The sequence below is a fragment of the Nannobrachium achirus genome, assembly GCF_963921795.1.
Source record: "Nannobrachium achirus genome assembly, chromosome: 20".
NCBI lineage: Eukaryota > Metazoa > Chordata > Actinopteri > Myctophiformes > Myctophidae > Nannobrachium > Nannobrachium achirus.
This window is the reverse complement of record NC_137827.1, coordinates 54461643-54484862: the sequence shown is the minus strand read 5'-3', so window position 1 is coordinate 54484862 and position 23220 is coordinate 54461643. Positions and strand designations below refer to the sequence as shown.

At 41.6% G+C, this 23220-nt stretch overlaps 1 protein-coding gene across 1 annotated transcript in view; it reads left to right on the top strand.

Moving 5' to 3' along the window:
- The window catches only part of syne3 (spectrin repeat containing, nuclear envelope family member 3), a gene marked incomplete at both ends in the record, with an annotated part of 173310 nt that overhangs the window by 113275 nt on the left and 36815 nt on the right, over positions 1–23220 (top strand). Inside the window, 4 exons of the mRNA XM_080751149.1 lie at positions 3077–3266; positions 4521–4678; positions 9668–10016; positions 11126–11326. Of these exons, the coding sequence (XP_080607275.1) occupies positions 3077–3266; positions 4521–4678; positions 9668–10016; positions 11126–11326 (898 nt within the window). The remainder of the gene's footprint in view (positions 1–3076; positions 3267–4520; positions 4679–9667; positions 10017–11125; positions 11327–23220) is intronic.

The window sequence follows — 23220 nt, the reverse complement described above, 5'->3', positions numbered from 1 at the left end:
CGACGAAAACAACACTGATATCGATATTTTCCGACACCCTGCCTCGCCAAAGAAAGAGATTTGGTGTCAGAGGACCAGAACTGCTTTCCATAAACACAGGCTACGTGCAAATGGAAAACAAGCACAAATCAGCTTGTACATCACACACGGCCAGAGGCATTCAGAGGGTACCCAGAGGCAGTGGTGTAAAATAACTAAGTACATTTACTTAAGTAAAATGTTGACTGTATTTGTACTTTACTTGAGTATTTCCAATTACCAATACTTTTACTTCTACTCCACATCTCGGATCCAAATATTGTACTTTTACTCCACCCGATATTTGAAAACGTTAGTTACTAGTTACTTAACAGATATAAATGATTATATTATAAAACATACATTAATCCAGTTGAGCCCTATTAATGTTATACCTAGGCAACAAAATAGCCGATCTACAAGCTGAGCTTGTAGATTTGCTATTTTCAAACATGTTGTACTTTGTTGGTACTTGTGTATATTTTGATGCCAACACTTTCTTTCAAGTACATTTAGAATTCCTAGACTTCTACTTGTGACGGAGTATTTCTACACTGCAGTATTGATACTTTTTACTTGTAAAAATAAAATGAAAACAAAAAAGGGATACCTTTTCCACCACTGCCCTGAGGCTCTCTTGCACTCTGGGATTGTGTATTCTAGCAGAGAGCGGCACTCGTCTGTGTCTGGCCTCTCGCCTGAAAGCTGCTTAAGTCTCAAATACCGGGAACGCGCCCGAGTCGCGTTCGATTTTAACCACTTCAACCATTATTTTATGCTTTAACTTTAGAAAAATAGCAGATCTACAAGCTCACAGCGCGGCACCGAGTGCCGTGCTGCGAGCTTGTAGATCTGCTATTTTGGAAAAATCGTGAAAATGAGTGCAAGTCTTTGATATCTTTGACCCCGATCTTTGACCCGACTTCTAAATCCTTCCTCTAAATCATGCTGTTCTCAAACCTTTTCATGTCAAGGACCCCCAAAATTACAGGTATTTGGCCGCGGACCCCCATCTCAAAATATGTTGTCCCAGGGACCACCCAGAAGTAAATATTTGAGTTACAAATGTTCGCTTTTAAGTAGATATATTCAAAGAAAAAAAAATCATGATTTTTCAAAAATAGCAGATCTACAAGCTCGCAGCGCGGCACTCGGTGCCGCACTGTGAGCTTGTATATCTGCTATTTTTCAATAGTTAAAGCAGTCAATAATCCTAGGCCTAAATGGGTTAAGTCCGACTTCAGACACTGTGGGCAGCAGGCTACCTCTCCTCGGGAAGGAATTCACGGTTGTCAGTCAAGGAAGTCAAAACAAACAGGCCATCCTAAGATGCTGAAATGAGAGAGAGAGATGCTCGGAGAGAACCCTAGCGTAGATGTGCAGACTACTAAATGACAACAGAGTTTTTACTTATTTTATTTTGTTTTTTTGCTTGATTTGAAAGTTGTAATAGTTTTTCAAGTTTGTGGTCTAAGTTTTTCACACACCATTATTTTGTTCTTATTGATCGTACTGTAAGTCCCAGTTACTTGTACACTTGTTTGTAAGCTCCCAGAGTTATGGGGGTTCTCGGAAATAAAACATCTTGAGATGTGGCATAGTGTCATAGTAAACCACCGTTATACTGTACATATCCTGAAGAAAACCACGGACACCGACATTTAGTAACTGTGACTTACGATCAAAATGCAAACAGTATAATGGTGTGTAAAAACGAAATCTAGAATTTCCCAGACAAGACAAGTCTTGCCACAGACTAGGCTAGGGCATTAACTAAAATGTCGATAAGTCGACTTATTACACAACTCGACTCCCACCAGGGAAAGTCAGAAAATAAAATACAAATAAATAAAATGTCAACTGTGCGTGCGCTCTCCAATCTGTCACATTGACAGGCTGGACAGACAGTTGTAACACTAGCCAATGTTGTATAGGAATTAAGATTATTATTATTCAATGCTGGTTGCAGTGGAATCTATAATATTAACATCAAAACAAAATCCTTAAAGGTGTAGTTCACCCCTAAAATGACTTTTTCTATTGATTTTTTCTACATTCCTAAGTCAATAATTTGATTACGATAAATTACCCGAATGCATTTGGGTCCCCATCCGGAATCAATGGGGATACATATACTATATATATATTTTTTTTTGTCTTAGGAATGCGACAAATACCAAAAAAATATTATTGAACTCAAGTCTCCATGGCATGAGTAATCAATAGAAAAAGTCATTTTGGGGGTGAACTACTTCTTTAACTGTTTTACTGCTACGGACGTTACCGTTCGCCCCAATTCTGAATGTTGCTCTTCGCCAATACGGCCGTTCGTTCGTTTACCTTGTTGATGTCCGTAAGCTGATGAGGGGTCGCGCCGCCGTGTACAGTGAACACATCTGCCGCTATGATGCTCTAAAAAATCCATTATGCGTTAACATCAACGGAGACCAATTCACTTCCTTGTTGATTTCTCTGGCCCTGTGGCTTTGTGGCGAGTGACTGGTCTCAATGGATGGCAACTCAGAACGGCCAAATTCACATTAATTCTTGCATGACGCCGCCCTCTGCTGCCAGGTCCGCCAAAGTGCATGTTGCGCAATCAAAAAATAAATAAATAAATAAGAATAAAAAAACGTCTATCTATCTACTATAACATCGCAAAGGTAAGCCGCTTTTTGCTGACACCAGACCCAATAAACAAATAAAACATCTGGCAGTAAAACTGTTAAGGGAGAAAGGATCACTTAAAGGCTATTTTCAGGTTTTGTACCCTGTTCACGACGCGACGCGTTGCGAGCTTGTAGATCGGCTATTTTCAGCAAGCAACACCTGAGAGCAACCAAACATAAAATGACTCTTCTCCACTAGTCCCTCCCTAACGTTTTAGTCTAGCTTTTATTTTGTTGACGAAATTGTCAAAAAAAAAAAAGTCTTAGTTCTAGTCACCGCAGCTTAGGTTTTGTTTAGGGTTTTTATTTTTTTCGTCGTAGTTTTAGTCGACGAAATCAACACTGGTGACCCCTGATGGACAAACGCCCCTCTATCTCTGTCCTCCCAGGCTGTTGAGCAGCTCTGCGGAGCCGTCCGACTCGGAGCGAGGCGATCAGAGGACCAGAGGACACGGGGAGGCGGCGGGGCGACACGCCGACGCAGAGCGAGGGGGACACACCAGCCTGACAGAAACCCTGCTGTCTCTGGCCGAGGAAGACGGCCTGATGGCCGGCGTTCATACTCCTGACCATAGCCTGGTAAGGGCCGTCTGCTGTCACCGTTTACCACATTTTGAAGTTGACGATTAAGCCATTTAAGCCAATAATTATCTAATGCTTTAAAGCTATACTGTGTAAGTTGCTCAACTAGTGGTCAGTAGCGGTATACTGTAGCAAACCGCGGTCGCGTCTGCTTTTTTGGCCGTAGAGGTCTCTCGTGTCCCTCTGCGGACAGGCGTTGGGGAGTTACAGGCTAGACTCCTAGACCAGCGTAAACACTGCTGTTGAAGCAAGCTACTTCCTGTAGAGACGCAAGACGCGCTGTGATTGGCCGGCAGTGTATGATCTGTGCTGTGAGTGGCCGGTAGGGAGGCACGCATACAGAATGATGCAGATGACGTAATTTTGCCGGGAAATGCCACACAGGCTCAGTAGAACACATATAAAGAAAAGGCTTTTGGTGCTGAAATTAACAGAGTGGGTGTTCTAAAACTTTAGCGATTTAATAGTTAGGACAGGATTTGATTTATTAAAAAAGTTACATAGTATAGCTTTAACTATTGAAACATAGCAGATATTCAAGCTCACAGTGCGGCACCGAGTGCCGCGCTGCGAGCTTGTAGATCTGCTATTTTTTAAACATTTTGCAGGTCTTTCAACATATATTTTTAAAAGCAAACATTTGTAACTCAAGTATTTGCTTCTGGGGGGTCCCTGGAACAAAATATTTTGAGATGGGGGGTCCGTGGACAAATACCTGTAATTTTGGAGGTCCTTGACATGAAAAATTTGAGAACCACTGATTTAGAAGAAGGATTTAGAAGACAATTATAGAATCGGGTCAAAGACTTCCACAAAAATCACTCGTGCCGCGCTGTGAGCTTGTATATCTGCTATTTTTTAATAGTCAAAGCATAACATAATGGTTAAAGTGGTTCAAATCTAACATGACTAAATGGGATAACTCATTTACTGTTTTACGTGTTTTTAGTTTTTACACTAGATGGCGCTCTCGGCTAACATACGAGTCACCATTTAACCCTCAGTCACACAGAGATCCAGGAGTTCACGTGATCGCAAGATCTGCTCCACTGTTCACTTCCTGTTTGTTCTTTTTGCAAAAACGCCTTTATCTCACCTCCCTTCTTTTGACTTCTTCTTTTCCATGGAACAAAGATTTGACTTGAAAAAATTGCCTTAAAACATCAAGAAAAAACAAAAATAAAATGCAGATCTACAACCTCTTTTGTGCTGCTCAGATCATAAGGTTGTATAACTGCTATTTTTTAACAGCCGGGCCGAGCGAGAGGGCCGGCCTCACAGGAAGGACAGGACGTCGTCAGCGTGGAGGAGAGCCCGCGGTACGGCCGGGGGGCGTGGCTGCTCCAGGGGGGCGGAGAGACGGTCGGCAGACGGGACGCAGAGGAAGCTCTCGGCCACAGCCCTTCCAGGTAGGGATGGGTCTGAAGAACCACATATTCCAATAATGAATGGTTTAAAGGTCAAATGACATTCTGTTTTTACCAATCATAAAAGTATTTGCCCTGGTCCTAAAAACATGTTTTAAAATGTTTAAACTTGAAAATCCACTCCATGGAGCCATGGTCTCTCTCTCTGTTTAGGTGTCATGAAAAACGGTCTGTCACCTGAAATACTCTATAATCACCACCAGGGGAGCCTCTCTCTCCCACTCATTCTAACAAATATTAGTATAGCTTGAGTACAATTTTGAATATTTGTACTTTACTTGAGTATTTCCAATTTTCAATTCTTATACTTCTACTCCACTACATCTCAGAGGCAAATGCACTTTATCTCTCCACTACAATCATTTGGATTTTGATTATTAACTCATCTAGTGCCATTCACGAGATGTCTCGCGAAATGTACTCGAGTATCTGTAGTGCCATTCACGGGATATCTCGGGAAAAGTAATAGATTACTGTAACGGCGAGTACATTACCGAGAAGAATCGCCAGCGGTCCGGAGACGAAATCCGTCGCTGATTTCGCATCATCACGGCTCCACGAGCACAAAATAGTCCCATCCTTAACATTGAGGTGGACGGGGGATCTCATCTTTAATGTCCATTATCTCAAAACTACACTTTAGAAGCTAGGATGGAGGCAGATGCTCGCTTATGTTACACAATGATAAAAGCTCCGGTCGGCCATTACACAACTCCACGTGGACACGGATCGGTTCCGGCGCACGATCCGATGACGTCAGACCGGAAGTGATTGCGTGGTGGACTTCTGGCCTTCAAAATAAGACAACGCAAGTGAATGGGACCTGAAGGAGGCACTTTGGACATTATAATCCGTTAATGTCTGGGGCTCTGAATGAGTTAATACAAATCACTCACTTCAGCCCTTATAGGCCAGCAGTTCTCAAACTATGGTACCCAAAGTGGCCACTGGCCACACACACGCACGCACACGCACGCACGCTCACACACACGACACACACACACACACACACAGACACACAGACACACACACACAGAGGTCCGCCCCGGCTCCAACACTGACTGAGAGATGCATGCTCGCAGACGCGATGCATGTGTTTCGCTGCTTTGCTTTGGTACAAGACACACTGTGACACACACACACACACACACAGAGACACAGAGACACACAGAGGCTGAGCTGAGCCCTGACGAGGCACACACAAACAGCATCGAGAGTCGCAAGTGTTTTTTTTCTTACCCCGGACCGAGGTTACCGGATCTCTGTGGTTACATCTGTACCCCCGCGGAGTTCAATTTAGACCGTACGCGGTAGCGTTTCAATAGCTCCGCTCCGCGCTGCAGAAAAACTTCACGGTCCTTCTGTAGTTATTATAGTAACATATTTTGGCTAAATGCCTCCGTTTAGAGAACCACCTATTGCTTGTGTTATCATAGTGTTTTACTGTCTGCTCGCTGAGTCGCCGTGCCCGTGTGTGTGGGGGGGAGGACAGGGCAGCGTGGAGTTATAGTCGGCTGCTCCACGGAGCTCTGCTGCCCCGGGAGTAGTGCGTTGTCCTCGGACTCGGTAATGAGGAGGGAGGCGCTGTCCACGGACCCACGGTCCACGGACATGGCGATTTTCATTATTTCACAAAAGCATAAACTGACTACTTGATATGAAGGATATTGATGTAAATAAGATATCCGAATGGGTAAATATATTTTATATGCCCATATTTACAATTAAAGGATAATATAATGTAAGAGGTCACTTCCTCAAAACTTGGGCTGTGGAGAAATACAGACAGGGAGACTGGGAGAGGGGAGAGAGGGGGGGGGGGGGGTGAATCGACTGACGACGCATGAGTCCAGTAGCCAATGAACTGCGCGTTTGAGACTCATTATGCAGAAACCGGCACAAACACACAGATAGCAGGAAAACCACTGCATGTCAAAAGTTGCGTTTTTTTTTGTGTAATTGAGGCCAGGAAACATAAAAAAAAAGCATAAAAAAATCAAAGTTTATTTTTGGATGTCACCACCCCTTTAATTGCAAAAGTCCACATATAGTAAAGGAATATCTTAACTCATTCACTGCTTTGCCACGAGTTTCCCATGTTATTTCAGTACCCCCATATTGCCACGGCCCGAGTTTCCAGAGTTTTCCCGTTTAAAAAATGCCTAAAATGTATTAGGCATGATCGCAATCGCGAATCGTGCATGATCTAGGCATGGGCGTGCACGATCCGTGCACTAAAAATGTATCCGTGCACTAGTTAGGAACGTGGCAGTGAGGAACTTGGGGGCCATTTTGAAAAGGCAACAAATGAGTTAAAAAGTCCTGGAATAAATTCCATACCAAAACATTTCTTCACCAATGTGTTTGTAAAGGTGTCTAGTAACACATCCCACAAAGACTGAAATTCAGTTTCCCTAGGAGAATCCGTGACAGCTACTGAAAGTTGGGGTCCCATTAACTTAACTCATTTAGTGCCACCCCTTTCACCACTAGAGGGCGCCCAGTGGCCATAGAAAATCCCATAGAGATATGCTGGTATATGCAGAAGCCCTGCAGCCATGACTTGCCTGAACACTTTCCTTTGTGCATGTACAGGAAGAGGATGAAGTTAGCTTGAAGTTAGCTATTGGCTACCAAGCATTTTAGAAGCCTTATTTTCGTCAACTTAGCCATGATTAAACCTTGCACACCTCATGCATGGGAAAAAAACAGAGAAGAATGAGCTCTAAAAAATCCAATGCAATCCTGGATTGCATTGGAGTGGATTTGTGCAGTTTGTTCACAGCTTTCAAACAAAAAAATCCGATTGGAAATCCGTTCAGGCATTCTTGAGATAATCGCCATTATGTTTTACATGTTATGTAAACAAACATGGCTGCCCTGTATGTTAGATGGGGTTGTATGGGGGTGGAACATGCAAAATCGCGATTGAAATCATGTTCACTAGATTTGATGGGGTCCAAAAAAAAAAAAAAAAAAAAATCAAAAAAAAATTTAAAAAAAAAAAAATATATATATATATATATATTTTTTTTTTAAAGCCGAACTTGTTCGGGATCGGCACTCTGCGATACGATAATAAAGCCGAACTAGTTCGGGATTGGCACTCAATGAGTTAACTATACAGGAAAAAAACACACCAAAATAAATATGCTTTAAAGTGATCCCTGACTAATACGACAAATATGTCTTAATACATTATAATTGTCCTCTATAACTACAATGTAAAATTAAAAACACCTTAAATATTTTATTTCTTCTAGAAATAGCTAATTTCACTCAGTAGGGGAAATGCCTGTCGCAAGTTGATGATGTCATAAATGTCATGTGTCATTTTTATGGCAAGCATGTGCAAAAAAACAAAACACAAATACATTTGAAATATTGATTTGATGCTCATATTAACCATAGGAAGTATTAAGTTTGTTTTTATTTTCACATGCATGCCATACATTCCATAGGGATAGATCACACTTGACATTTATGACATCATCAACTTGCGACGGGCATTTCCCCTATTGAGTGAAAGATTAGCTATTTCTAGAATAAATAAAATAATTGAGGTGTTTTTAATTTTACATTGTAGTTATAGAGGACAATTATAATGTATTAAGGCATATTTGTCGTATTAGTCAGGGATCACTTTAAGTAGCATGTGAGGGGTCAAACTAGGGGTTTTTCATGATTCTGAATCCATTGCAAGCATTTGTTTTGCACAAAAAAACATTCTTTGGGGTAAAGGCGGCTCCCACAAAACTGTGAAAAATGATGACTCATCTTGGATTCAGGATCATGAAAAAACCCTAGTTTGACCCCTCACATGCTACTTAGAGCATATTTATTTTGGTATGTTTTATCCTGTATAGTTAATTTAATGAGACCCCAACTTTCCGCAGCTGTCACGGATTCTCCTAGGGAAACTGAATTTCAGTCTTTGTGAGATGTGTTGCTAGACACCTTTACAAACACATTGGTGAAGAAATGTTTTGGTAAGGAATTTATTCCAGGATATGACACTATTTCTGAAGATATTCCCTTCCTAATACTATATTTTCTGAAAATCAGTTGATGGGCCAATGCAAGGCTGTTATTGTAACCTAGGATGGTCATTTGACGAAACAAACTATATTCGATAGTGTCCACAACTTTCCAACATCCCATCGTGCATTGCACAGAAGCTGCACGGAGCTTCCGGCACCGCAGCCGAGTGTGATCTACAAGCTCACAACGGTTGCATCTGCGACGGCGCGACGTGAGCTTGTATGTCTGCTGTTTAACCGGAAGTGTGGTGCAAACAATTCTCCAGTAAATTCCCGCTGAAAGAGGTGGATACTCAATTTAATTTAATCTTGACAAAAACATTAAATTGAGTAGCTCATTAAACATATTCAAAAAACTACTTAAAAATAAGATGATTGATAGCTATACAAATCTATAAAAGAAAACCCACCTCTCATATGAGATCTTATATATATATGTATGTATGTGCATATGTATACGTATGTGTATGTATGTGGGTATGTATATATTATGTATAGCCCACTTGCAGAAGTTTAGAAAACACTGTCCTCCATGTTTTGAACGCCCAACACGTACAGCAAAAGTGTCTTGTTCCTTGCTTCCTTTTCTCTATTTCTTTGTTTTTTCTTCTTTTTTTTTGTTGTTTTTTCTTTTTTTCTCTTGTTCTTGTTGTTTCTGTTTTGTTTTTGTTTTTCTCTTCATTTTTGAAATCTCCATCTCAAATCTGTTTTGTAAAAGGGTAGGCATAATAAGCATTGCTTCAGCCTATGCCTTTTTGGTCAGAAATGTGGCTTTATTTTTGTGGAGTAAATTGTCTTTGTATTCACTACTAAAAATGTGTATGATGCCACAATGAATGACTGAAATAAAATAAACTAAACTAAGATATATAATATTAGAATAACCATTATTAAATAACGTTATTTTATTTTTACGCATCCCTACTTCAAGGCTACTCGGAGTGGAAGAAGTGGATTCTCCAGCTTGGGGAGCGGGACGCTTCCAAGGCCATGACGCGGGCGACAAGAGCTTCAAAGTGTCCCCCTCCTCGGGAGGGCTGAGGCTGGCCGACGGCATGTCGGCGAGCGGAGCCAGGGCGGGAGGCGAGGACGGGTGGAGGTGGGAGACCCAGGGTGCCACCACAACGGGCGGTCACCGGCAAGGAGGAGCGGAGACGGAGGAGAGGAGCGCAGGAGGAGGAGGAGGAGAGAGGCTGGGACAAGGAGGAGGCGCCTTCACGCTGTTCAGGAGAGACGCGGCCACCAATGCGTCAGCTTCAGCTCACACGCTGTCACCTATGGTATGGCTGTGGTTCTTAACCTTTTCAGGACGCGACGCCCAAAATAATCATATTTTAACTGGACCCCTCCCACCCTGACGAGCACTAAGAGTTGAGGCATTACATTTTGTATAACACGTTTCTATTGCGAGGCGTTGTGAGCATGTACATCTGCTATTTTCACAATTTCTGCCTCTAACATTTGAACATTTGACCAATGTTTAATTTGTCATTTTAGAGTTATTAAAAAGTCCTTAAATTGTCACAATGTGTAGATACCCTCTATACTCTTAAACCTTATGTTGGTTTGTTAACTGTTGAGTGAGAAAACAATGTTGCACATTATGTTAATCATCTGGCCACAGGTTGGCAGTTCTGTATTCTGGTACAACAGTGCCACCCAGTGTTCATTTTGACAGTCAATTTTGCTTTAGTTTCTGTCAGTGTTTTGATTGAAAAAATGAAATTATTTTTGTCATATTTTAGTCGACTAATACATTTTGCAACAAATCTATTTTGGCGGGCCTTGATGGCATCGTAATGGACGATTTTACACATGGTTGCATGCTGAAAATAGCGCGACGCGTTCTGAGCTTGTAGATCGTCTATTTTCCGAGCTATATTTTCTGAGCTTGTGGATTTGCCATTTTCAGAGCCAATACCCAGGCGCAACAAAACATAAAATAACTTGTCTTTTTCTACTGGATCTCTTCTCACTAGTCTCTCCCGGACATTTTTGACTATTTGTTGAGGAAATTGTCAATATATTTAGTCTCCTTTTTTTCTTTTTTTAGTGAAAAAAAGGAGTCGACGAAACATGTTATTTGTTATGTTTACTTGATGAAATGAACACTGGTGCCATCTCTCTGTATTCAGTGAATGTTGCTAGGATCAACTTCATGGAATATAGTCAGATATTGATGCATTTGTACGTATATTCATAGCTTATAACATTTCATTGATTTTGAACACTGATTTTGACTATGACTGTCCACTCGACGGCATCCCGCACACATACTGAAAATAGCAGATCTATAAGTAGTACGCTTGTAGTTCTAGCTTGTATGTCCCTTTTATGGTGTGCCCAAAATAACGTCTGTCTTGTTTGTGTTGCTTTTGGGGTCCTTCAGGCGATCTCGGGGCAGGCTCTGAGCGGTGGGGTCCTTCAGGCGAGCTCGGGGCAGGCCCTGAGCGGTGGCGCACGCGACTCCAGCAGGAGGGAGTTTGAGGCCTGGCTCCTTCGGGAGAACGAGCTTCTGTCGGGCGTCCTCAGCACCACGGGAGCCGCGCTCAGCGCCAAAGAACTCAAGATCCGTCAGGACACGCTCAAGGTGGGTTTGTTCATTCGTCCTTTTACTGCCACGACGCGAGTTTTCCCCGAGATACTCCCGTTGGTCCAGGCCGCCGCGCCTGAGTTTCCCGGTTTCGATGAAGTAGATTTAATTAAAAACAATACAAAATCGGATCGCTGATCCAAGGTTCCTAAGTACCCTAAAAACAGGAACCGGATCTCAGTTTTTTTTGGCCGGAACAGCCCTTCCCCGTCCTGCCTTGATTTCAGTGATATTTGGACTAACCCTCTACATTATTGCAAAGTTTCATGAAAATGTGACTTTGCATGTATGATAATGTGTTCTTGTGAAAAAAAGTTTTGTGCACATTGCACAAAAATCCCAGGAAGAGATAGATTTTAACTGTTTTTCATTTAATTCAAAATGGTGGGAGATCTAAAGGTCAGAAGTCAAAAGTCACAGTGTTAAAAGTTTCATGGCTGTAGGGCAATTAGGGCATGAGTTATACCTAAAAGTTTGGATTTTCAATTGAGTGCTTGCCATTCTTTGGCCCTTTTTTGTAAATTTCCTTTCTTGGCCGTATTGCATGACCCTCTACCATTCTGCCACGCTTCATGAAAAGCGACAGCACGGTTATACCAGAAATATAAAATAAAATATGATATAATTCAAAATAGTGAGAGATAGGTCTGAGGTCAAAAGTCAAAACACTCGGCAAAAGGAGACGCATATGTCTATCGAGTTTTCATGGCTGTAGTTTAAACAGGGCATGAGTTATACCTGTTTAAAGTTTTGCATTCAATTGATCGCTACAGCGCCACCCTTTGGCCAATGGTTGTGGGCTGTGTCACTGAACCTTGACATAGCCCTCTACCATACTGCCCAGTTTCATAAAAAACTGACAGCACTGTAGAGATAATACGGCATTTTATTTGTAAAACAACTGAATAATAATAACAAGTAGAATCTCAACAGGGGCTGCACACTTCGTGCTTGGCCCCTAATAACAGTTTTGGAGTTCCTCCCAACTGCAACAAAGTATTTCTTTATTTGGACCTCGCTAGCTCCCTCACACAGCACATAACAATACTTTTCACATGTAACATAACTCTTTACTTCATTCAGTAACTTCATTATTACAAGGCTTTATGTACAACTATATAGACGGAGAAGTAACGCCGGTGAACATTTTGTATAAACCCCTCACAAAAAGTTTGGAAACGTAACTTTGTCAATTATTTGATTAGTCACCTTTACAAAAATACGGTGTGTACCGTCTTTTGAGCAACAAAATAACAGATAGCATATGGGGATTTTGGTAACATTTTGGGGAGGCACTACACACACGTTTAGCTGTGTTGCTCATTCCATGATTGCACAATCCTGACAAGTTATACCTCGTTGTAAAGACGACTAATCAACAATGACAATTATATAAAATACAATACCAATTGGTATTACTGAAAGGGAGAGATAATTGACAGAAGTTAAGTTTTAGAATCGATAGAATCCATGTTTTCATAATTCTGCACGATCAGAGGCTAAAGTGTTGTCCACACATAACTAGGAAGATAATAAACCCTTTTGCAAATCCCGCCCCATTCTGCCCTGTTACTATGATGGGACATTAACCCTGGGCAGATTGTTTTTATAGTGGAAGTGGATGGGATTTTTTTTCCCTTCATAGCCTCATTACAGCTATATAAAGTACCAAAGGAAAAACACCTAGGTGATATTAATAAAAAGGGAAGACAAAGGTACAGTAGTTACATTGCAAAACAGGGGATTTACCCGAAAATATATGTTTTAATTTGTTTAATCCCAGTGGGACAGAATCCTCTTTGCAGATTCTTTTATAGTGGTAGTGGATGCGATTTTTTTTCCCTTCATAGCCTCATTACAGCTATATAAAGTACCACAAAAAACACATCTACGTGATATTAATAAAAAGGGAAGAAAAAGGTACAGTAATTACATAGCAAAACAGTAGTTTTCCCCCGAAAAATAAATGTTTTAATTAGTTTAATCCTCTGGATCAGAGATAGAAAGAGAAGCGCATTGCATCTTGGGTACTAGGAAGAGGACAGAGAGAATGTTTCTCCTCACATAATAGGCTGGCTTTTCGTAATTCTGCCCATTTAAATTATATGTACCCAATCGTGACTCTGTTGAAGCTTATTCGTTATGATGAGCGAGATCGCTTGACGCTTGCCGTCGCTATCACCGTACCGGCCGATCTCCGTGTCGCGCACTGCGGACAGTTTTTGAAAGGCTGAAGCAACATTCTCCACTGCACAAACTCCACCCCCGATAGCAAAAAGTGAATGTTTTTTTCTGGTTGGCCAGTCAGGGAGTCTCAGGGACCAATCAGAAGGCTGACAAACGGTCTATTGTGATCGTGGTTTGCAGATTAGTATGTAAACGGTCACAGCTTGTCCGTATGTATGTATGTATCTCTGTCACGCCTGACACTGCAGGTTCTATGGGTTTGTTGCTCTGACGTCACTGTGATGTCAGGGGAACCACTCTTAAAGGAACGGGTGTGCCGCTCTGACATCACGCTCTGGCTTCACTGTGATGTCACCAGGGCTGGATTAACATCTCAGAGGGCCCCTGGGCACTGAAGCACCAAGGGGCCCCTGTGTGCGCGCAAAATGTTTTGTAGGCATATGTAGGCCTGTAGGTCCAATATAACATCTGCAACAGCAGTTGGCTCAGCGCGGCCTGGCAGATTTTTAATCAGTTGACTTGACTTTCATGAAATATTGTACATTGTACTTAACACACAATCAGCACTTTTCAACAGCATTCTCACATCATTTGTTTCAGGGGGTGGTGGACATCATTTGTCATTCTGATTAAAAAAAAAATCAGAATGATATGGGCCGCTGGGCACGTGCCCATATGGTAGATCCGGGCCTGGATGTGATATGATATAAGATGTCATAGACATCATAGGACTTTCACATAATGAATAACTGAGTAAGCATCTTTGAGGTCTCACAGCATATCTCCATATATAGTACATGGATCTCCATATATGGGTACCAGGGGTCTCCAGATATGGGTAGCTGGTCAGATAAACATCACTGGCCAGATGGCCAAGAATTGCCGCGTCGCATGTCGCCCTGAGGCGTCTCACTAGTTATTAAATACTAGACGCTGGGCCGCCCTTCGGGCGGCCCAGCGTCTAGTCGGCGACCTGGCCAACTCGGGAACGATGTAAATAGGGAATGAATGCCCCGCCCTTTAATGCAAACCCCATTATACTGTTGTCATAGGACCCGTTTTGACCATCTGTTTGCCTGTGTCCATTTATGCCCATATATGGAGATATCTGTATCTGTCTGTCTGTCGGCGTCCATTTTATGTCCATATATCTTATGTTTGTCTCTGTCTCTTTTATATTCTTTTTCTTTTTTGGAGCGGGAGAGTGAATTCAGCTTGAGTTTTTTTGGAGAACTTGTTTTTTTCAGTCTTATGCTGTTGATTTAGCTTGTCTTATGTTTGTCTCCTCCGTCTGCACCTCAGCCAGCCCAGATCTCCACTACTGATCCTTGTTCTCTTCAGCAAAAGCTGTAAAGTAATTTAAATCTGCATCATCGATGTCCTCCCAGTCACACTCTTTGTTGCTTGTCTTATGGTTGTCTCCTCCTCCATCTGTTTGTCTGTGTCCCTTTATGCCCATTATGGAGATCTCTGTATCTGTCTGTGCCTCCGACTGTGTTGCAGACACAGTGCTGGTTCCCCCTTTAATGCAAACCCCATTATACCTGTTGTCATAGGACCCGTTTTGACCATCTGTTTGCCTGTGTCCATTTATGCCCATATATGGAGATCAGTGATTGCGCTAGGATTTTTAACTGCCGGTCACCGTGACCGGCATGATTAAAATTTACCGGACATCTGAAGAATATACCGGACATAATCATTTTAATGCATACATTACAAGCAGGTGCACAAACAGCCAATAGCAACAGTTAAAGTATTAGGCCTACTGCATAGTTGGGACTGAAAACGAATTGAATGAAAAAGTATAGGCTAAAAAGAAAAAAACGCTTCAATCTTGCATAAGGGAATTAATTATATTGGACTAATCGCGCTGTTCGCGCAGGCTGTCTGCATGTGGCACACGCACACTGCTTTCACAACAACGTCTTTCTGTTGCATCATGTTTCATGCCAACAATACAATACCATGTCTTGACTTCAGAATAATGAAAAGGTTGATATTCATCTGGCCAGCAATTAATCCAATACTCACTGTCGAGTGGTGACAGTGCGTCCATGTTATGCAACTTTGGGAGAGTTGAAAAGGCTTTGTTCTTCCTACTGTCTCCACTCCATCTCCTCTCCTCATAACTTCAATCAAGTGTATAATGTTTGTGTATGGGTTGATTGCTGACCGTGCGTGCATTCCTTAATTCCCATGGCTTTACATGCTGTGCGTGCATCGCAAACTGACACTGAAATGAGCGAGCGAGAGAGAGAAAGAGAGAGAGAGAGAACGGGGGAGCGCGCGGGCGAGCGAGCGAGAGAGAGAGAGAGAGAGAGAGAGAGAGAAAGAGCGAGAGAGAGAGAGAGAGAGAGAGAGAGAGAGAGAGAGAGAGAGAGAGAGGCAGGCAGCCTGCGCATGAGGAGTCGACGGCGATAATGATAAATGACCATTGGTTTTTCAATCGGTCAGGATGTCCGGGAGGAATTTTATTTTTCGGTCTTGGCCATAAAAAATCGGTCAAATCCGGCAATTCCCGGTCTAACGCAATCTCTGATGGAGATATCTGTATCTGTCTGTCTGCGTCCACTTTATGCCCATATATGGAGATCTTTGACCATCTGTTTGCCTGTGTCCATTTATGTCCATATATGGAGATATCTGTATCTGTCTGTCTGCATCCATTTTATGCCCATATATGGAGATCTATGCAGACACAGTGCCAGCCTTTTATGAAGTGATGTCACAATGAATCAGCGCTTGCGCCGGCTGCTGCGGTGGGGAACGTGTGTGCCGAATTTGAAATAGGGAATGAATGCCCCACCCTTTAATGCAAACCCCATGAATGCCCCACGAATGCCCCACCCTTTAATGCAAACCCCAATATACCTGTTGTCATAGGACCCGTTTTGACCATCTGTTTGCCTTTGTCCACTTATGCCCATATATGGAGATCTCTGCACACACAGTACCGGTTGCGGAAAACTCTGATGTCAGACATCAGCTCTGCATACGGGCATTCATTTTATGCCCATATATGGAGAACGCGCGTGCCGGTGGGACGAACGGTTCTCGAGATACGCGGATTACATACATACATACACACTAACAGAGATGTTTTGTTGACTCATGTGGCGTACATGATGTCAGAGCCTTTTATGAAGTGATGTCACAATGAATCAACGCTTGCGCCGATTTCCTCCGGAAAACAGCCTGATGTCAACAATCAGCTCCGCATAAGGAGATTCCGAACGTTTTGCGGCCGTTTCGGAAAACCGCGAGTCGGGTCGGGTCGAGGCCCGGCACTGCACTCCGTGCGGCGGCGGGGAACGCGCGTGCCGAATCTGAAGCCGGTGGGACGAACGGTTCTCGAGATACGCGGATTACAGACACACAGAGACTTCTCGCATTTATAGATAGATAACTATATTATCGATAAAGAAAACTATAACGACAATGTATGATCATCCACACTTAAGAACGTCATAGTCTTATATGCACCTTGGGTCCATTTGGTTCCATGTGTACACTCTGAGTTAAATTAACACTGAGGAGTTTAGAGTGTACCATTGGGGTCCCAGAGATAAAAAATAAACGCAATTTAAAATCATATAAAATGGGGGATCCTTGAAATTAAAAAGGTTGAGAACCACTGGTTTTAATTTAAACCTTAAGCGTGAGGCGCTGCAGACCTTGTATCACTCAAGGCTGCATAGCACAAAATGCAGCTTTAGGGCTGTTTTAATTAGCTCAAATATGATCGTGTGGAGGATTCATAATATCAAAGTGGATATAATAATAAATACAACTGTGAAGCTTCCATGCTGTCTTCTCTTCACCATGTTTTCCTGCCTCTTCATTTATCATACTGGAAAGAAACACACACACACACACACACACACACACACACACACACACACACACACACACACACACACACACACACACACACACAGTACTACTGTTAACATTTTTCATTTGTTCAATATTTATGAATATACACACAGTTAAACATTTACCCTTTCACATCAGTTATTTTTGTTAGAACATACTTAATGCAGGTCTATACTCTCACAGTGTGCCACACGTCACAGCATAAATGCACAGCTTTTGATTGATTGATAAACATAGCAGCATTAGCTCTTTGGTTGTGAAATGAAACAGAATCTTACCAAGAGACGTTCCTGGTTTCACCTGAGAATAAACGGTATCTTCAGTTTGCTGTGGAGCTAGGGATTCTGTCAATGGAAAATAATACACAAAATGTTAGCAAAAAGTATAGGTAGTGCATTTAAATTCACATTATGTCGATTGACGAGAACAGTATTACGCAAGCAGTATACCTGTATACTGTAGATAGACAGAAATACATATTTGTAGCATACAGTACATTTTGTCGGAGTGGCTTATTGACCATATTAATCATATTTCAGTCATCAAAAATCAAGAGGTGTTTGTCACTCGCTCATGGTACAAGCAGCGATTTCACGTTTTTTGTGTGTTTGTTCGTTTACTCACCCTTCTTCTTGCTGATATTCTTTAGTTCAATCTGTGAATATGTCACGTCACTGGACTCATCTGCAGCCTCATCTGAAAGACAGAACATAGACACCAGTAAATTAATTTACAAATTAATTTAATGTCCACCATATTAATGCCTAAAATAACATTCTCGTTCATTACGTAATGGCTGCCTACCATCGATGACCATGGAGGCTTATGCAATTTTATTTTGCATTTTTATATACAGTAGACCGTTGCCAGGCCATAGTATAGTAAGCATTGATTTGATTTACAGATTAGTGATGCTTTGATTTGATTTTTACTGAATAGGTTAGTTTTTAGTTTAGCATTTGATGTATTATCTTGAGCTTCCTTGCTTATTGTAAATCGCTTTGGATTATGAGCGTATGATTCTGTCAGTTGTCTCTTTGAAAATCCTCATGAAAATAATCATGTGCTATAATGAAGTACCCTATCTGCTACTGTAACATTTTCAGTCAATTGAATGAGTGAGTGAGTGGCTGGTTTGTTGGTTGGTTGGTTGAAAGGCTGACCATTCTGAAGTGGGGCGTGTACATTCTGAAGTGGGGCGTGTACATTCTGAAGTGGGGCGTGTACATTGTCTGGACGTCCTCTCTGGTTGGTCCTCTGGTCTGCTGCAGAGTTCTGATTGGTTCCCTGGGACTCAACCGATCTATTTCAAGATCAGCAAAAGTAGCAAAAAGGATCTACGATCATGTGTGAAGATGAGACAGACAGGACTGACCCCTCATAGATGTTGGTCCACAAAATAGATTTATAAGGTAGTAGTAGTAGGTAGTTGTTGCTTTTTCTTTCTTCTTTTTTTACATGGATGTTTGTATTCTAAACCCTCAAATAACGTACCCGAATCATGTTAGATTTTAATCACTTTAACCATTATTTTATGCTTTAGCTATTGAAAAATAAATTGAAAATTGAAAAATCGTGAAAATGTGTAGTCTTTGAATATCTTTCACCCAATCTTTGACCCGACTTCTAAATCCTTCCTCTAAACCAGTGGTTTAGAGGTCAAGGACCCCCAAAATTACATGTATTTGGCTGCGGACTCCCATCTCAAAATATGTTGTTCCTGGGATCCCCCCAGAAGCAGAGATTTGAGTTGCAAAAGTTTGCTTTGAAAAATATATATTGAAACATTTGCACACATTTTCACGATTTTTCAAAAATAGCAGATTTTATATATCTGCTATTTTTCAATAGGTAAAGCATTAAATAATGCTAGGCCTAAATGGGTTAAAACATTGTAACTTAATTCAATTTCCAGATAATGATGAACCCTTAAAGTATTGTTAAACATACAAACTACATCAAGTTAATTAGTGTCCCAACAGCCATGATGGAAAGACTGCCAATAGAGAACTGGGGGCATCGTGACAGAAACTTATCTTGTGGCCAAGCTGAAGCATCACTGTTAAATCCAACATCCACACAGCAGTAATAATCCACACAGCAGTCAGTGGATTGTTGCTGTTGACTTAGAGACGGAGAGTTGTACCTACCTGACACAACATGGACCTGTAAGAAAAACAAGTAAAATATGTTAAATAGTGAAATATTAACGCATTTTAATTGTACTTAGTTTTTGCACCATAGAACCTTTCTCACTGGACGAGTTTCAGGCGTACCGATCAAACAGGTGCACCAACCAACCAACCAACAAACCAGTGCACATACTGTAATGTGTGAGTGTTTCTCACCTTTAGATGTTCTGTGTCGACACAGCAGGATCAGCAGCGTGGCCAGTAGAATCACAACAAGAAGTCCTACAATCAGACCCACCATCTGTAGAGAACTCAGTCCCACAGATCCTCCAGACACTGAACGTTGAGACAGTATCAGCAAAGAAAATAGCATTTTAGTTACGGTTTCCTTATAACTGCAAAACGCTTCACAAGAACAATGAATCTAAGAGATTACCTGAATTGGCATTTCCCGGTAGCTGTGATTGTTCTACTTTTATGGGGACTTATTGACATATTGTACGTTCTATACGACTGTACACTATTTAAAATCTTTTTAAAAGTAAATTAGAAATGTGTGCTCCTGGTTGTGCATAAGCTAGGTCAGGGTTCCCCAATAGGCGGCCTGCGGGCTATTTGCGGCCCGTGGGGGGCTACTGTCTGGCCCACACCAACCCTAGTAATAATGGTGGTAAGAGCAGTAACAACACTAGTATATCGTCGTTGTCGGGTGGAAATAATTTCTTCTTACCGCAGAGGCCCATCAACATGCAATTCCAAATTGAGGTTGATTGAATCCTCATAATATATAATATAAATATTGGTGGTCCCCACTCTTGTGTTTTTGTCACTGTATATGTGCGTGCGTATGTGTGACATTTATCCTCTGCATTTACCTGTCCTATAACTACTAGGAGCAGTGAGCAGCCATTGTGCAGCGCTCAGGGGTGGTGCCAATACACACAATGTTTGTAGGGAGAAATTCATTGTCACAACTAAATTGGTAGAAAAAAGCTGTAATAAAGCAAAACATAAAGTGGCCTGGTATAGCCACAGATTTGGCAAATTTGGGACGGTCCGGGCTCTATTTTCATCCATGCCTTACACCTAAACTTCTTTTACTAACATTTTTAAATAGTTCAAATAGCTGATCTACAAGCTCATAACGTGTCATTGTAGATTGGCTATTTGAAGTATTTTAAAATGTTTTTCAAAATAGTAAAAAAAAAAAAAAAGTAAAGCATGGATAAAGATTTAGCTGTGTGTCTTCCTTGGTAGCGTAATATACTGGGAGTTTGCCAGCAAATTATGACATTTGCTGGCTAGATTAGCTACGCACATAGAGATAATTTCTCACCATCAGTTGTTTTGAGCATCAAGGTGAGAGCATCACTGTAGTCAGTGTGGTAAACTGGATATCCTCTCCCTGCTACGCACCTGTAGACTCCTCCCTCTGACACTCTGATTGAGTACTGAACAGCATCTCCTATGAGCATTGTGTTGTGTTGGTACCAGTAGTAGTTCCATCCAGATGAACCCTCCACAGAGCAGGTCAGTGAAACACTGCCCCCTGCTGGGATGACTGTCGGCTCTGCTATCAGTGTGGCCTTTGGTTTAGCTGTTGTTCACATTGAGAGAGAGAGAGAGAGAAGACAAGACACTTAAAATAAATACACTGACTAAGTATGAATAGCAATTGACTGGAATGTACAACATTGAAATTATTATTATTTTAGTTTATTATTTTGTTTGTGGTTTTCTTTACTTTCCATCTCATATGAAAGTAGAGAATCGTAGCAACAACATGAGATTGCTTATTTACACTCGATGTCTTTGGAAGTAAATCTTATACAGAAACAGACATTTGAATAGTGAGATACATGGCAAATGCCTGTTCAGTCTAGAAGTATCCCAAGGTACTTACATTTGAAAGACACTGTGATGGTGTGGCTGCGTTTGGATTTTTTTTTGTCATGTTTGCGTTCACCTCCACACTCGTATCGACCACTGGTATTTTTAGAAGCACCTACAATGTATTCCGATTTGTCACTTAAAGGCACAAGCTTATTATCCTTCCACCACACATACGTCCAGTCAGAAGCACTTCCTTGAATCGTACAGTTCAGCATAAGAGTCTCTCCAATGAAAGTCTCAGGCCAGTCACTGTGTCTGCTGAGAACAGCAACAGGTGCATCTATACAAGTAAAACACACACGCACGCACGCACGCACACACACACACACACACACACACACAGTTAAAATCAGATTGCCTGAGTGATTTGTTTTATACAACAGGTATTTACAATCAGATTTATAGTGTACAGCATATGTGAACTCACCAGTGACAGTGATGTAAACTGGGTCGCTGTACTTTGTGTAGTATGGTGGGTCTCCTCTCCCTCCTCTGCACCAGTAGTTTCCACTCTCTGAGACACTGGAGGGCCTGAATGTGAGGGGTGTTTGACCTGTCACCGCCAATGCTGTCTCTTGTTGGTATTTGTACCAGTAGATGAGCCATGAAGCTGTACGGTCTGCCACAGTACAGGTGAGGGTCACACTGCTTGAGGTGGGTGTATTTGTTTGGTCTGGTTTCAGTGTAGTCGTTGGTTTAGCTGTTATATAAGAGACATAACATAGAACTGTGTAACTGTTGAGTCTCTGTATTTCTCCCATATGCAAGAATTGAAGAACATCTTGCTTTGAAAAGAAAATATTACTCTAAGATGAATAAGAAATAGACAGGCACACACGCATGCACCACCAGACGGGGGCCGCTCTCCATTCCGACATGCAGCCATTCCGACATTGACTTCTAATTGTCTGAGTGGCGGCACTTCCATAGAGGTTAGGGTTAGTGTCGGAATGGGGGGATGTCAGAATGGCAGTATGTCGGAATGGGGGGATGCACCCCCACAAAACCCCACTACCCACACTGGAGATTCCCATTTTGCACTTCCTTGATACAATATTTGTCTCTTTATGGATACATAAAACACAATTATCCAATCCAATCCACTTAACAAATACAGATAATTAAGGGCCCTATTTCCGTCCATGCTAAACCCTAAACCCCTTAACTTCTTTGCCTTTTTTTTACTATTTTAAAAAATATTTTAAATAGTTCAAATAGCTGATCTACAAGCTCACAACTTGTCGATGTAGATCAGCTATTTGAAGTATTTTACATTTTTATCTTCTAAATAGTAACAAAAAGGCCAAGAAGTTTAGGGGTTTAGGGGGATAATCAAGTGCATTACAGCAGTCGAGTCGAGTTGAGATAAAAGCATGGATAAGTCAAAAACGGTTAATTAAAGTGTTAATATATGAGTGCTGGATCTTCAGTGATGGGTTAGGATATGTCTTACCTGATACAATCAAAGTGACTGTATTGCTGCTTCGTTCAATCCCTTGATTTCGACCGTGACAATGGTATTGATATTTACCAGCTGGCTCTGCTTGCAATTCAAAAGGATTCTGCTTAAAGGTGTCAACAGGGTTACGGCCTTTGTATAAGTGATAGTCCCAGCCATCGTCCTCTCCTCCTCCCGTGCCACATGTGAATGTAACTTTCTCTCCAGCAAATGTGGGGTTGGGCTCTACTTTCAGAAGAACATGTTGTGATGTATCTACACAAACACACAAGTAGAATTAAACCAAATTCCAAACAATATGTCACTAAATCAGAGCTTCAAGTAAGCTGACTAGATTTACA